A 15,801-nucleotide genomic window follows, 5' to 3' on the forward strand; every position below is an offset into this window, starting at 1 on the left:
AAGTGCTAAAACCGATTTACTTCCTTGCAGATTTACTTAAAATGGCTCTTTGTCTCCATCCAGTGGCCGATAAGGATCCATTACAAAATTTCAGTGTCCCGTGTAGAGGTTATGGTAAGCTCATGCAGCAGCATGGAGGGGCGGGATACTACGGCACCACACGGGACCAAGCGGCGATACAAATGTCATGGTATGGGATGCTGGTCCATTGCAGGGCAATGCCAGTCTAAAGGTGAGGTGTCAGGTGGCCATGAGTTAGAATGATGTCACAGGGTTAAATTTGCTGATCCATCAGGTAAATACTGGGAGTACTTAGAATTCTATTTAAATCCCCCCCATTGCTGTCAGTACTTGCATTTAAACACAAAACAGCACATATTGCATTGATTTATATAAAGGAGCCGACATTCACGAAAGAACATTAAATGTTTATGCAAGCATACATGTGAAAAGCAAACGCATAAGTGTCACATCTCTGCAGTTAAACTGGGTCATTTCACGAAAAGTAACCCTGTAACTCAACCGCAGTGCATTACTGTCATTAATATCACTTAACAGTGTCACACAGGTTCACTCCTGAAGTCCAAGGACTTGCAGTTAGTGTATAACTCTGTGTGTGTGTGCCCTGTGTGTGTGTGCCCTGCGATGGACGGGCATCCTGCCCAGGATCCACATCAGCCTCATGCCCTGTGCTACCAGGGATGGGGCCCCGGGGGTCTGGGGCCCCTGAGCGATACGGGCAGCAGGAATTTGGATGGTTTTCTGAAGAGAGCTATGAAATAGATCATATGAACAAAGTTCTACTATTTCATACAATTTTATATAATTATGCACCATAAAATTGGTGACCATTCCAGGTGGCACTCAGGCCAAAAGGTAGGCGTCCCATTTGGGGGGGGGAGATGCCCATCAGCTGTGGAAAGAAATCTGCTCTAATGCCACACATATAGTGTGGGCAGGACTTCCACCCGAAGGCCAGTGCTATTCACACTGGCACCCAGCAGAGCGCACCATACAGCCTGACATACCATGTTGTGAACTGCACTAAAGCATACGGGCCTCTATATTCAGTTTGCAGATATTTATTCTGTTCTGAATAACCAAGAGCATTACCCCAACATTATATATGCTGCTGACGTGCATCTATAATATGTTGCAGCATAATGTGCAGTAAAATTCAACCATCTGTGATGACAATCAAGCCATTTACCATAATTTCACAAAATCACTGCGAAACGTGAAACCCGCACATCCCCAATTTACTGCCAAGTGGCTTTTCATCCATTTCTCTCTTTGCCTAATCACTGAACCTGGATCGTGCCTTAACAGTCACGTAGTACGTATGTGTACACAAACTTTTCAGGTTTTTACTCCATACTTACTAGGTATACCTTAGACATGCTTCCTGGAGCATTTACAAATAAAGGATCCCTGATTCAACCATCTTTCTTCCACAAGACCTTTAATTAAAGACTACAGGATCGTGATTTTGGTGTAGGAAAAGATTTATTAGTTTATTACTACCGAAAGTCCTCGAGAGGCAGGTTTTGTGTGATTACCGAGCATCAGAAGTATTGGCAACGCAGATTACTCTTAATAATAATAATAATAATAATAATAAAAACATCTTCACACTTTGGGATCTTACTCTCTGTTTCCACACACATAACTTCCTCAAATTAGTTAACGGAATCTGTTAAAACTATGATCAGCACCCGAAATACGAACTACATGCATACGTCATACCGGCAAGGTCTGCAAATAAAGGAGAGACACTCACACATGCACACAAAGGGGAGCGGGGGGGTGAAAAAAAAAAAATGGTCAAGCAGTAATATTTGAAGGTAATTTTATGTGTGCACATATTCCACATTTGAGATGCTGTTGCATTTTCCAGTACAGCAGATAAGGTTTGATATTGAAGAAAAAGAAAAAAAAAATCCAAACAAAAAAATATTAAGCTTTTGGTCCAAGACATTTCAGTTAATGCCCAGAGCCGCCCCCCGCCCCTCCCCCCCCAACAGGAACATACCCTCACCCAGCATCACCGTTTTACAAAATATCGTAGGAATCAATCTCTGGTATTCCGTCTGCTCGACTGTCTAAGCAGACATTTGCCTTCCCTCAGTTTACATGAACTTAAGTGATACAGAATATAGATTACGAACTAAAAACTGATTGCATAGATTGAAAACGGTAATTTCCATAATATTAATACATAATGGAATGTATAGAAAAAGTCGTTCACACCCCTGGCCCTCGCACCCAGTGCTGGGTCCCTTTTGCCACAGAGAAATGGAGCTGAAGAAAGAGGGGGTGACAAAGACAGAGGATCTGTAGCTACAGAAAAGTACCCCCCACCCCCCAATTTTCACAATTTATTCCGTTACATCTTAAAATAAGCCCAATGCTGGAAATAACATTGTACAGCATGTTTAAATGCACTGAATGACTAGAAAAGGTCCAATGGTGATTCTTTGGGATGGGAATTCAAACCTATCTACAGTACTGGGGTTTTGTGAAACCTTTCACAACTACATGTTCATTCCGAAGCCCTATAAGCATTTTTTTTGTATACTGGAAAATAAGTATGTACAGCACTGAACCCATTAAAGTCATATTTGCTGGAGATAGTATGAAAGTAGGTTATAGATTTCCAAGCTCCGCTTACCCAGCAAAATGGTTAAAGAGAATAAGGATATTTTTTCTGTTCAAGCTCTCCTCCATTCTCTGTGCAATACATTATGTATACTTCAATAAATCTCACCCCTCTCTCTGGCCTCCAACCCAATCTACCTTTGGGGGTTAAAAGAAAAAAAAAAAAAAACATTTTGGTGGGAATCAGAAAGAAGAGTCACCCCGCCCCCTCCCATTGGTGGGGGGTATGGCAGGTTCTGCTCCCTGAAACCTACACATCTGAACCCAGATAGGATGTAACGCTCCGTGTAATGCAATCCCGATCGCTCCGACCCAGTAAGCCTGTATCTTCCCCGCTGTCTCTCTCGCTGACCCCCCCCCCCGACCCTCGCCTCTCTCTCTATCCTCAGAGGTCACTCTCGCCATACAGGGCGGTGGAGAAGGACATGTAGTCGAGGGCCCCCGGAATGGCGTCGGGGCCGCTGTAGGGGACCATGCGAGCGATGCAGTAGTCCGCCTGGTCGTGGGGCAGCTCTCGCCGCAGCTCTTCTGCTGTGATGTAGTTCTGTGCGGAGAGCGAGGGGGGGGGGGGGGGACGTCGCAGAGTCAGAGGAGAGAACCCAACGCACAAACCCCGAAGGACCCTGAACGCTTCAAAGACTAAACACAGCTGGCCGTTTCAAACCACATTATAATAACCGACATGAACTCAAATGGTCTGGTTGTAAGTTGGCTTCAGTTCAGAGATTAAAATAAATAAAAACAAACACAAATAATTACAGAAAATATTTAATTATAATAACTAGATAAATCTCGGCCCTCCCCCCACTGGTCAACAAACTAAAAAAAAAAACAAACTATGTGGCAAGATTTTACGCAAGATTTTAAGATAAATTTGATGAGAAGCATTTAAAATATGCATTTGTGTATTCAAATAGGTTTAACTATGTTACCAGGAGCTCACACTACACTGTAGTTCGTTAGCAAGATACGTCACCCTTGACCCTTGAGGTGCTGCCTACCTTGTCTCCTGCCAGGATCTTGAAGGAGGCGATGACCTGGTCGGCCGTGTCCGTGTCTGTGGTCTCCCGGGACATGAAGTCAATGAAGGCCTGGAACGTCACAGCCCCACTGTTGTTGGGGTCCACGATGCCCATGATGCGTGCAAACTCGGCATCCCCCTGGGACAAGAGAGAGGTCAACCGAAGGGCCTGGAGGCCTGGAGGGGGGGGGGGGGGGGGGGGGGGCATATCCTCATTGATGGTATTTACTTAAAAATGCAAGATCTCGTACTGGAAAGTCAATACAGGCAGTTTTCGACTGACAAGTAATCTGTTCTACTTCCCCGTTCAAAAGACGAATCTCACGCATGTTGGATTTATCTTCCCAAATCGTCCAAGACACCATACAGCGAAAAATACGCAAGCCAAAAATATACTAGTAATACACACTGAAGAACAAATTAAATTACCGAAAACAAAGCCTAAACTTACTCAGATTTACTTACCTTACTGCTTCCGCATTATGCTAATACAAAGGGTTATGGGTTCAAATCGCGCGAAGCACACAAATAGTAACCCTTCCCTCTTCTGTAAGTCGCTTTGAATAAAATCAGTAGATAAGTGATTATAAACATAAATAAGTATTGTGCTGATTTTTTGTACCTATTTACTTAAGTCGGTTTTATGCAAGTCGAAAGCTGCCTGTACTGCTGGACTTTATAGATGAAAGAAATATTGCTATATACTACTTTTAATGTGTTGGACGGCCAAATGCAATGATTATATTTTGTTGTGCGGGACTGCGTGACGTGGGCAGCGACACAGTGACAGAGACGGGCAGGACGGATAGGGAGAGGAGAGGCCCGCAAGCAGAGCAGAGAGCAGAGGGTGAGCATACCAGGCTGTTTCCCGTGGAAATGAGCAGAGCGCGGAAATCATCGCTGTCCATCATCCCTGTGCGCTTCTGTACCCGTCAAGGGGGGGTGGGGAGGGGGGGGGTGTGTGTGCAGGAGAAGGAAGGAAGGGGGGGCATGGCCATTGTGTGGCAGGGAGGAGAAGATTGAAGAGAGGAAACAGAAAATAAAGATAGAGGACAGGTGACGAGGGAGGAAAATATAGAAATGGGCGTGACGAAAACAAAGATAAGTGAAGAGAAGCAAAATAAATGTGCAGGAGGGACAAAAAGAACGGAAGAAAGGAAAAAGCAGAAGTTAAAAGCATCCAAAATACCAAAGCGATAAAGCGGTTATATGAGCTGGAGGCAGGACAGTGCAGAGAGAGGCTGAGGCCAAGAGAGGAACCTTATGGGATCTGAAGGCCTCTCATACCTGCTTGTCATTATCCACGTCGTACCCCAGGCTGATCAGACAGGCCTTGAACTCCTCCGCTACCAGAGTACCACTGTGATCCTGTGATTTGAATCAGCCAATGGCGGCATAGAGCCAAGCAGTGGGGCGGGCGGGGTTTGACCAATCGCGGCACGAGTAACAGTGAGGTGGTTTTGGGCCGCCGGATGGTGATGGATCCACAGCATGCAGGAGTTCACAGTATGGGGTGAAAGGGGGACAGACAATGGATGTGAGATGGTATCCTGTGTAAAACTGAACACTAGAGACAAGACTGAGAAGCGTGGACTATAATGCCAACTATGATGGTGACGAACAGAACTGGAGGGAACTTAAAATATACTGCAGAGGGGTCAGCTTCCTCCAAACACAAGCCCAAAAATCATTTGCTGGATTTATGGATATCAGTCTATGTTAATGGTTTCTGTCATTATTGCACTCAACAATGGGCATGGCAGGGGAGATGATGAGATGTGATTGGCTGAGAGGGACCATGAGGATAAACAGTGCACTCCAGTGCTTGTATGCTAAAATGGATGTGCATTAACTTGATCAACCCTGATACAAACACAGCTATTCTAGCTGAGACAGTGGATCTTTAACCATGACATCTGCACCCACTGATCCATCTCCCTGCAAACCTCAGATTCTCACGATTCAAACCGCCAGTGCAGTCTAACACAACTCTGCCGCCGGGGCCCTGACCTTGTCGAAGTGGTTGAAGGAAGCCCGGTACTCGTGCAGCTGTTCCTGGCTGATGCCCTTGGCATCCCGGGTGAGAATCTGGTTCTCGATCTCGTTGATGGTGCGGGCGATGGTGGTGAGAAGCTGCTCCCAGCCCACGCGCAGGTGCTGTGATATAAAGGTGAAAAGGTTACCTGGGAGACGGACGTGAACGGGGGCAGAATTACCACGCGAGGGAGGCGACTCCACAAGGGTGGAGGGGAACAACACACACACACACGGGTCTGTAATTATATCTTTGTGGGGACTCTCCATTCATTTCTATGGGGAAAAATCTAACCCCAACATGCCGACCTTAAACCCCAACCCAGCCCTGACTTTTGGCATTTTTAGTTTTTTGATTACATTCACAGATCTTTGTGGGGACCTGAAAAATGGTCCCCGCAACGTCAAAATAACAGGGTTTTATTATATTGCGGGGGGGAATTTGGTCCCCACAATGCAATATAAACCTAATACACACACACATACACACAGAATGAGCGACCAATGGCATCATGTGACTGTACGCCAAATGGTCTTTAAAAAATTGCAGGAATCGACTGTGACGACACGCCAGTACCTCCATGGTGTAGGTGGTGTATTTGTTGTCAAAGATGAGGGCCTCCTGGATCAGCTCGTGATTACTCTCCAGCTGATCAATGTTGGGCTTGTACTCGATAATACTCTGCTCATACTGCCTCAGGTGAGTCAGCTGGTCCTCCAGAGTCCCGTTCATCTCAATGGATATCCGCCCGATCTCCTGCAGACCGAGACACGCAAGGTTACACAGCAGCTCTGTAAACACAATCGCATCCCAAAACATCTTAAAGCCTGTCAAAGGACTCCAGACATCTTACATATACATCTTGAAAAAACTATTCACAATCAAGATCTGGGCAGAACTGGAAAATGTAGACTGTGGGAACCATTTACAAAAATAGACAGGGATGACATACTCCGAGAAAAGATAATGAACTTAGCAAAGTTCGTCCATCTAATAGCGTAATACACAGGTATCCGTCAACTTGTGTTCTATCGAGTAACGTCCGATCGCATTTATGTAAGTATTAGTAAGTACACTGATGGGAAGACGCCTAAAAGCAGATGTAGTACAATGTTAGCAGGTGGTTCGCTTAGTGTGACAGGTGCAGGAGAACGAGCAGCACTGCCAGCCGTATAAATGATCCACTGTCCATATCTGACTTGTAATAGAGTACTCATACAGTACTCATACAGTAATGTATATGTGATGGACAGCTACAATAAGTAGGCGCGATACAGATACAGTAACTGTACTGCAAAATTTCCTTACATAAACATACCGTACAATTAAATATTACGCTGCAGCTTCACATACCTATTGTTCACCATCACGTGCATCTGTTGATTGTGCAGTGCGCCTCGTGCTTGATTTCCCATGAAATTTAGACCCTTTTTATAAAGCGCCGTGATTTTATATTTACTTTATTTACAGTAGAGTACTGTGTGTATATTACGGTAACGTACTTAACGCCTTGCTCCCCGATAACTATTACGATACGCCCAAATGGACTTGCGTCCGGCGGTGCTGGTCGCAAAACACAGACGCGAGGGTCAACAGATACCTGTGTTTCAAAGTGAGATATACAAATGCGGGCACCAATCACTGACCTCCATCTTGTTTTGTATCCAAGGCCCCACAATGTTGGCCTGGTTGGCGAACTGGCGCCGGAGGTGGTCGTTGGACTGCTGCCGTTCCAGCTCCTCCTGCAGCGCCTGGTCGCGCTGAGGTACCAGCTGTCGGACCTGGAGAGGGAACCGGGACAATAGGGAGTCTTGGTAAAGATACTTCTGCTATTAACCAACGGGGATCTCAGAGCTCTGACGCCCCACCCAGCTTAATCACCCCCCCCGTACCTTATCCCACTTGCTGTCGATGCTCTCCGGAGTAATGCTGGTGTAGGGGTTGCTTCCACTCAGTTTGATGCCGTTATACTGGGCAATGTTCTGCACCTCCTTCTGGATGGCCTGGATGGCTTCTCGCTCCTTGTTTGCTTCTGGGAGGGTGGACTTGAACTGCTCATGGGCTGTGATGAGACCCTAGAGAAGGGAAAAGGCAAGGCGGAGGGCTTATTTAAAGACTTAAAGGGCGTGAGTCAATACTGACATGGATCTCTGTGCTCATATTGCTGATCCATAAAACTTATTGCTACAGTTATAATTAAAACAGCTTATACACTATACAGGACTACTGATCACATTTTAAAAACTTGGATAGAACTTAACATTATAAAGTGGGTAGCTTCTATTTTTTTTTTGCTCTCCAGTTTTGTTTCCACGGAAACCCCCTCTTACCTGGATCTCCTCAATGTTGTGCACAATGAACATGTCCTGCAGGTCCTCCATGGCGCCCTCCATCCAGTTGTTGAATGGCGCCGCCCTCTTGGCGTACTCCAGGTACAACTCGTCGATGGACTCCAACTGCTTCTCAGTCCTCTGCAAAGTGACCGTAAGGGGTGTCGAGATCCGACATGGTGACAGTGGCATTTTAAAACTGACCAAAGCAGAAAGTAGAAAGTTCAGGCCTGTGACGCTATTTAGAGCGGAGAACGAGGCAGAGAGATTCAGAAAAGGAGGGCACTGCGGATGGGACTCACCTCCAGCGACTCCCTGCGGCTCTGAGTCAGAGAGCCCAGGGAGTCCCACTGCTCACAGATCTTCTGGCAGCGAGCGTTCACATTCGGGGAATCATAGTAGTCCAGTTCACTTCAGAAAGAGTGGGAGGGGGACAGTAAGACACAGGAGTACCGTACGAAAGTCTTGGGCGGTTCTCCAAAAAGTTACGGCGTGACTAGAACAATGTTTCAGCTCCCAATTCTCTCCTCAGGACCACCTGAGTTATTCCATGCATTCATTAAATTTCACCACCAGCTCAATGAATTAACTTACGGGAAAACACTGTTCTATACACATGCAACTTTCTCAGTATAAAAAGTAGGCGCTCATTTCTCATACAAACAGCGCCCCCCCTTCTTGGTCACCCCTCCCGCCCCCATACTCCGCCACATGACCTCTTACGCATCCCTTACTTAAGCTCCTGGGCGATGGCGGCGATCTGCTCCACGCGGTCCTGGTGGGCAGCCAAGTCGCTTTCGAAAGCCTCGTGCTTCTTCAGCAGGGCCTTGACCTCCGACAGGGAGGCGGTCTCGTAGTCCTTCTGTGTCAGCATGGATTCTTTTCCTGCAGGGAAGGAGGCCAGCAGGAGTCAGAGGGAGGTAACAGGCTCGGGCCGAGAGCAAGGAAATGGGGGAACGGCGCCAGGAGCACCTGCGGTCCAGCCCTCGTGGATGGTGGCTTTCTGCCGGAACTTTTCGGCCAGGTGGTCCAGTCTCTCCAGGCGACGGATCTCATTCAAGAGCCACTCCTCGTAGCCTTTCTCCGCCCCTTCCAGGTGTTGCCATGCGCTATTGATGTCCTGCAAAAAAAGGGGCAGACATCAGCAATTCACGCAGCCAGCTGCCGCCGCCGGCCAATCAGGCACAGGCTGCGTGTACAGGGGCGGGGCCACATGCCCAAGCTGAAAGCTGACTGGCCCTTGGGGTGGCCCCTCCCATCATTCACCAATTCAAAACATCTCATTGGCTAAGGATAAAGCCAGCCCCTCTATGAATAATGGCCTCACCATAAAAAATGTAAAAAATTATATATTTATATATATATTTATTTATATATATTGCATGTTATATATGTGTACACACACACACACACACACACACACACACACACACACACACACATCGAAGAAGCGCTCCTGCTTAGGCCTTCTCACATGTGACCGACTTCAGCTGTAACATGTGACTGGCTTTGGGTTTTCGTCATAAGACATTACGGATAAGGCTGCACTGACACCAAAACTGGAGATAACCATTAATCGCGAAGCCTCAAAATTCATACTACATTAATCAAGAAGTAGATCTTAGCAAGTCTGAACCGGTTTCTTGACTATTCAGATACATATAGACTAGGGCTGTAACGATACACCTATTCATTTGTGTTCAGTTCAGTAGGCACAACGAAACGAACACATTTGACACAGACAGAACCGAAATTCACAAGCAGATGTTCAACACGGAAAACAATGATTACTGTGGCTGTGAGTTGCTTACGGCAAATGCTGGTTAGTCAGTCAGTTATAATCGGCAGCTTGAGAACATTTTGGTTACCCAGTGAAGTACATCAGCACCGGGGAGACAGTAGATAAGACCAAGGGCGCGTTTCCACTGCATTGTGTTTCAGGGGAAGGCTATTTGCAGAACCACTCGACAATGAAGACGTTCGCAAGGCCAACCCCAAAGCACTGACGTACCAAAAAAGTACCCCAGCTGGTTGGGTGCTTTAGGTACTGGGTCGATAGTCAATGGAAAAGTCACCAAAGTGTCGTTCCAAATGTAGTTCAGTGGAAAAGTGCCTCAAAACTGTCCATCGGCTTTATTACGCCAAACTCGGATACGTCGTTGTAAATGTGTCCAATGTGCTAAATCATTGGAGATGACATCCAAGCGTATGTGTGACCGGGACGAGGCAGAAACTGCCTTTGCAAGTTAGTCTCCCCATGACATTTAAGGCGCTTTTGTCACAAAATTCAGACCGGGCTAAAAAAAAAAAATGACGACACCTATAGCAGTTTATTGCTAGAGGTATGCAAACAAATTCGGTAGTAAAGTACGTAGGATTTACGTCATTATGATTGTTATCATGCAATCATTTAAAACTCTTTATTTTACATATTTATTTTTACAATGTGCAAATAAGTGTCCCCATATACGCTGATATCAGACGCATCGCCTTTGGTTTACAGTTGTTCGACTGTATCTGTGTTTACAGTTCTAGTAACAATCTAAAAACAAATTCAGTTAAACTGAAATTGAACCGAACCAAAAGCCAAGATTGGTACCGAACTGTGACTGAACACATGTCGGCCTTCTGTCCAACAGAGAAGCACAGCAGTATGATGGAGAAAGTGACACAGGAGACGAGAAGGTGTCGCTCACCGAGACCATGCGGCCCTCAGAGGGCATGAAGGCGGGTCGGTTGTTCAGCCTCAGCTTGGTCTGCAGGGTGTTGAAGTTGATCTCCAGCTGACACTTCTCCTGCACCTTGGGCGGCTTGTGAACACGCCGGTAGTCTCGGAAATCCTCCAACTTCTGCTGCATCTCATGCATGGTCTTCTCTGGGGTGCGGTTCTCCAACCAGGGGACGGTGCGACGGATCCACTCCAGGAGCTGGGGGGGGGGGGGTCATGACAGGGAGGAAAAGGACGACGTGGAGATGAGAAAAGCACCCAAACGACCAATAAAGAACAACTGACAACTGAGAGGAAAAAAAGCTCCAAACAAACAAGCCAAATATTTTAAAACAGTCATACTTTAGCTGAAGAGGACAAACAACTACCACAGAAAGGACAGAACAAACAAAATACTATAACATTTTATCCAAAGGCTAGTGACTACTTACGTCACTGGCCAGTTTCTCGTAATCCTCCATGAGATGCTCATTCTCTTGGTTGACTGCCAGCACCTTGCAGATTCGATTGGCAGCTGTCTCGGCCTGTCACAGAGAGAGGGTTTAAGCACACAGTAGAGCTATTCTAGAGCTATTTAAGAGTGTGCACACACTTAAAAGTTCAAGGCACTCTGGTGTAGTTTGCATCAGTCAAAGTTTAAGCGAACGTCCGCTATGCTTGCTTGAGTACGTCAATCTATCCTGACCTAAAATACCCACGTTGAAAAGTCAGGCTCAGCATGCAAGACTTATTTTTGAATTCAAATTTAACTGCTTTCCCGTGCAATTAGGTCACGTGGAAATCCTACAATTCCCACAAGTCCCATTTACCGTTAAAGAAGACAGAAAGTAACACTGGAGCAACTACACATGACCAAGCACAAGTTACATGGGTTGTGCACCAGACAGACTTACACCTCCCTCCTACACAAAGCCAGTATTAACCTCCCCTTCAGAGGACCATACCTGAAATTATACTAATCATTCAGGCCCATTTGCTGAACACAGTAGAACAATTGAGAGCACAGACATAAACCCCTTATGAAGGCACACAGCATCACTGTACTGGATACAAGGCTGTTTACAGACGCAATTCACTGCTCACTCAATGGCAGAAGCCGATTACAGATTGTATTTAATCAATGGAGAAATTCCTATGAAGCATCATAAATGAAAAAGGGTCAGGGCTGGTTTATATGTACTGCGGACTCAGACTCGCCAGTTTGAGCGCAAGGCCAGACCGTCCACACCACAAGGTAGGTGGCACTCAACAGAAAAGCTGCTCTTAAGTGTTTTGGATGTTCTACTAAAAATAAATATTCAACAAAAACTGGCATTGCAGTTGCAAGGATGCAGTTTATTGCGGCAATCTGGGAATCTTTATAATCCTGTGGCGAGGATCTCCTAAGTCAGGCTTTCTTCGAATCCGCTAGCCATGTTTGTATTCAGTCTGATCAGAGAGGGTAGGAAAGGTGTTTAAACACAATCTTTGGTGCGATCTCCTTTCTGACTTCCCCTGGCCAGCGAAGGATCAAGGTGCGATTACATTACAGGAAGGACAATACGGCGTTTCAATTTTCGATCGGGACATGCGCGGCCCTCAAATGCGGCCTTGTCGTCTGACCTTTGAGGCAAAAACTGTGTCAGAACAGCTGCAAGCTATGACACGTCTGCAGTAGGTATAAAACAGCCTTTAAATAACTGAACCAGAGCAGAGCAGAGCAGAGCAGGAGAAGATAGACCAGGCCAGCTATGATGAGCTGCCAGTGAGGCAAAATTGTGTCAAAGCCACTTAACGCGATGTAGTCAGTCACAGCTAGAAAAAAATGGTTTGAAACCTCCCAGCAGTGGTTTCAAGTGAAAAAAACTCACATTTGGCTGTTCTTCTGCTTTAAATTTGGTATATTAGGGTGGCAGATGGTGCTCTATGATTAACAAAGGTGTCAAAGTTCATTTTTTCTGGATTAATAGTTGCATACTTGTTAAAGCCCAATCCCAAATGCAAAACTTTGCACAAAAATTTTACTCATTCCAATAGACAGACTAATGTGGATGAGGTACAATTAAGAGGTCACAATGACCAGGCAGAAAGAGTCATTTTCCAAATTGTTAATTGATGGAATGCAAAACTTCACAAACAGCAGTACTGAGATCTCACCTGTCTCGACGTGTAGGTGAATATTATTTAATGGAGCAAACACATGTGAAAGACATGCAACACATCATAACATTAAGGGCCAGACGAGCAGAACACGTGACACGGGGCAGTGAACATGCCACAAAGCTACCCAACACGTGAACGCAGGACAAGACGTGCACACACCGCTCTTTATGGATGAGTTTCAAGAGTAACTACATCAACGCCGGCTACAACAAAATGCGAAATCTTTCCAAACGGTTAGTCGTGGCAATGCAAGTGACTGCTCCACACAACCGTGCCTTAAATCCACATGCTTCTCTGGCGAACAAACCGATTTTATACCACATCGTCCAGCTCATCTGGGTTCACACTACGGTACAAACTATCCACTGTAATAAAAACAAAAGACACAGTGAAGAAATGCTTCGTGACAGCTCAATGACAAGCCACAGAGACGAAACGAAGCAGCGAGCGAAACGAGGTGCGGATAGAGAAGGTAGTCAAAGCGGAAAGCTGACGTGCTTTTCCATTGAGACCAAGGCCACCATTGGCACCAGGTGCAAACCAGCCGCAGGTTCAGAGGCGAACGCCACAAGCAAGTCCTCACCTTCTGAGCGCCTGAGAAGGCGTGATAAAAGCAGGAGACATATGTCATGATGGCTTTCTCATCAGGCCGCAGCGTACCCACGATGTCTGCGGCGGCCGGGGGAGGGGAAGCAAGTGTGCGTGGGAGAGAGATAAAAAAAAAAGGAGAGAGAGAGAGAGAGAGAAAGCAGTGAAGCCAAGCTGCCCCCAGCAGAGAGGACCCCCCTCCCCCGCCACGCCGCATGGGGGTGGAGGGGGGATATGGGAAGAGGGAGATGCCGTCGCCCAGCCAAGTGGCCGTTTGCAGTAAGGGAAGGAAATCCGCTGCAGGATGGTGACTGTCAGTTAGAGAGCGCCCCCTTCAGGGAGGGAGGGGGCAAAGAATACTCTGTGAACCAGGTCACGGTCCCCTCCCTTCCCACAGGACACTTCTGGGCACTACCAGTCCCTGAAAGACTGGGGATGTATAGCTGGTGGCCACGTTTAAGAATCTGCTTTTCGCATAGTAGCTTAAAGACAGATGGCATATTTATTTTCAAATACAGGAAGCCCACACACTGGGCCAACACTGCACTGGATCTTTTTCAGGCCTGTAACAGAATACGTTCAACATGTGGCCCTGTACAGACACTACAGTGATGCACGCAAGAATCTTACATTTCGAGGTTTTTTTCCCTCCTATTTGGCAGATTGTTCCCAGCAGTCTAAGCCCTGCGGTGCACTTTTCATCGGTAACACTGCAATGGACGGCAGCCTGAGTTCCTGTATCTAGGTTACCGTTACCGGTAGAAACGGTGTTGGGAGCCACTAGCTCCCCAGCCTCTTGAGCTCGCAAACATCTTAATGAATGAAGCTCTAATCAAGTCTGACCCGTTTCGCTCATCTGCGTCATCAGACATCAGTCAAGACCCTCGCCACTCCACACAGAAACATAACTGCTTCTAGAAGATTCGCCTCGCAAGTCTGCTCCTGGTTCTTCATCAGACCTTCAAGGAAAATGGAGTTTACACCTATAGCCAACTACTGTCATTCCTGCATAATCTTTTAACACTTAAATACAGGCTATCCCCGGGATACGAAAACCACACTTACAGAAAACTCGTCCTTATTAATAAACCGCCATAAAGCCTATTATATTAAGGAAATCGGGTGAACCACAATGGTTTGTAATAACGACCACACCTGCTACTTTGTAACGTGAAAATATTGCGCAGATTTAGACGTAGAGTCCCGTGTTTAGTTACTTTGATTACAACTGTATAATTATTGTATTATTATTAGTGTTATTATGCACTGTATTATTTTCCGGCTTACCTACAGATTCGACTTAAAGACAGATTTAGGGAATGGATCTTGTTCATGACTTGGGGACTGCCTGTACTTAAACTAATACCAGTACAAAGGCATTAATTCTTAATTCTCCACACATTCTTTGTTACTGCTGGGAAAAAGTGCATCATATTCAAAGGCCACGACTAAAACCACTATCTGACACCAGAGACGTGGGCTTAAAGCCTTGGCAGACACGGCTAATGCCACCAGCTGGTCTACTTCATCTGAGCTGAGAGTGAGAGGATCATTTCAACGAGGAGAGATGGACTTTAATGCAGTGCCTGGGTTGTGCGGGGGTCCTGGGAGGAGAGAGGGGCCCGTGACAATTCTGCCAGCCTGTCCCAATGCTTGGCGGAGGAAGCCATGCTGGAGGGGAGCGCAGGAGTGTAAATGTTGGGGGGGGGGGGGGGGGGGTTGATGGGGATGGGGGGGTACCTTCTGAGCTCCAGAGAAGGCATGGTAGAAACTGGACACATAGGTCATTATGGCTTTCTCATCCGGACGGGCAGTGTTGACAATGTCTGCAGGAAAACCACAGTTACACATTTACGCACACGCACGCCCTCTCGACGGGAGACGGACAGCTGCATTCGGACACAGATATACGAACTAGAACAGATGGGCTTGTGTTATGAATTTACATGTGCGGGAAATAAAACTCAAGAATTAAGTGACCTTAGAGGACGTGTCATATGTACATTATACTTATCAAGTTATATGATTATTCATTTGCCACAGACAAGCAAATGAAACCTAACAAGTAACTTTTTCTACAATATCTAAGAAAAGCATTAACATTAATATGCTAAGATTGAGAGCAATTTTACATTGTGTTCAAGATATTACTGTCTTCTTATGTTGTGCTATTCTGATTGGATTACTTCATAAATTGTCTGTGTGAGGAGTGTAAATGAAAGCAGGATTAAGATGGAGATACGGCATTCCGAGGCGATGAACGCTCCACTCCACCCTGCACTGGAGTACAGGGAGATGC

The 15,801-nt window shown here is 46.2% G+C and overlaps 1 protein-coding gene across 6 annotated transcripts in view; it reads right to left on the minus strand.

Annotated features, from left to right (window-relative positions):
* Nucleotides 1-1,832: 1,832 nt before the first annotated feature.
* Nucleotides 1,833-15,801, minus strand: part of actn4 (actinin, alpha 4) — a 34,200-nt gene continuing 20,231 nt past the window's right edge. The window contains exons 8-22 of one of the 6 annotated variants that reach the window (XM_023812085.2): nucleotides 15,243-15,328; nucleotides 11,204-11,296; nucleotides 10,741-10,971; nucleotides 9,017-9,164; nucleotides 8,779-8,929; nucleotides 8,347-8,455; nucleotides 8,045-8,185; nucleotides 7,607-7,789; nucleotides 7,361-7,495; nucleotides 6,291-6,470; nucleotides 5,690-5,836; nucleotides 4,967-5,047; nucleotides 4,537-4,602; nucleotides 3,660-3,818; nucleotides 1,833-3,202 (exon numbers count right to left, since the gene is read on the minus strand). In XM_023812085.2, the coding sequence (XP_023667853.1) occupies nucleotides 3,044-3,202; nucleotides 3,660-3,818; nucleotides 4,537-4,602; nucleotides 4,967-5,047; nucleotides 5,690-5,836; nucleotides 6,291-6,470; nucleotides 7,361-7,495; nucleotides 7,607-7,789; nucleotides 8,045-8,185; nucleotides 8,347-8,455; nucleotides 8,779-8,929; nucleotides 9,017-9,164; nucleotides 10,741-10,971; nucleotides 11,204-11,296; nucleotides 15,243-15,328 (2,069 nt within the window). In that variant the 3' untranslated portion in view covers nucleotides 1,833-3,043. Of the gene's footprint in view, nucleotides 3,203-3,659; nucleotides 3,819-4,536; nucleotides 4,603-4,966; nucleotides 5,048-5,689; nucleotides 5,837-6,290; nucleotides 6,471-7,360; nucleotides 7,496-7,606; nucleotides 7,790-8,044; nucleotides 8,186-8,346; nucleotides 8,456-8,778; nucleotides 8,930-9,016; nucleotides 9,165-10,740; nucleotides 10,972-11,203; nucleotides 11,297-13,232; nucleotides 13,257-13,497; nucleotides 13,584-15,242; nucleotides 15,329-15,801 lie in introns of those variants that run through there. The other 5 variants (XM_023812083.2, XM_023812081.2, XM_023812082.2 and 2 more) reach the window with 5 other exon arrangements.

This window comes from Paramormyrops kingsleyae, chromosome 17 (genome assembly GCF_048594095.1).
Source record: "Paramormyrops kingsleyae isolate MSU_618 chromosome 17, PKINGS_0.4, whole genome shotgun sequence".
NCBI lineage: Eukaryota > Metazoa > Chordata > Actinopteri > Osteoglossiformes > Mormyridae > Paramormyrops > Paramormyrops kingsleyae.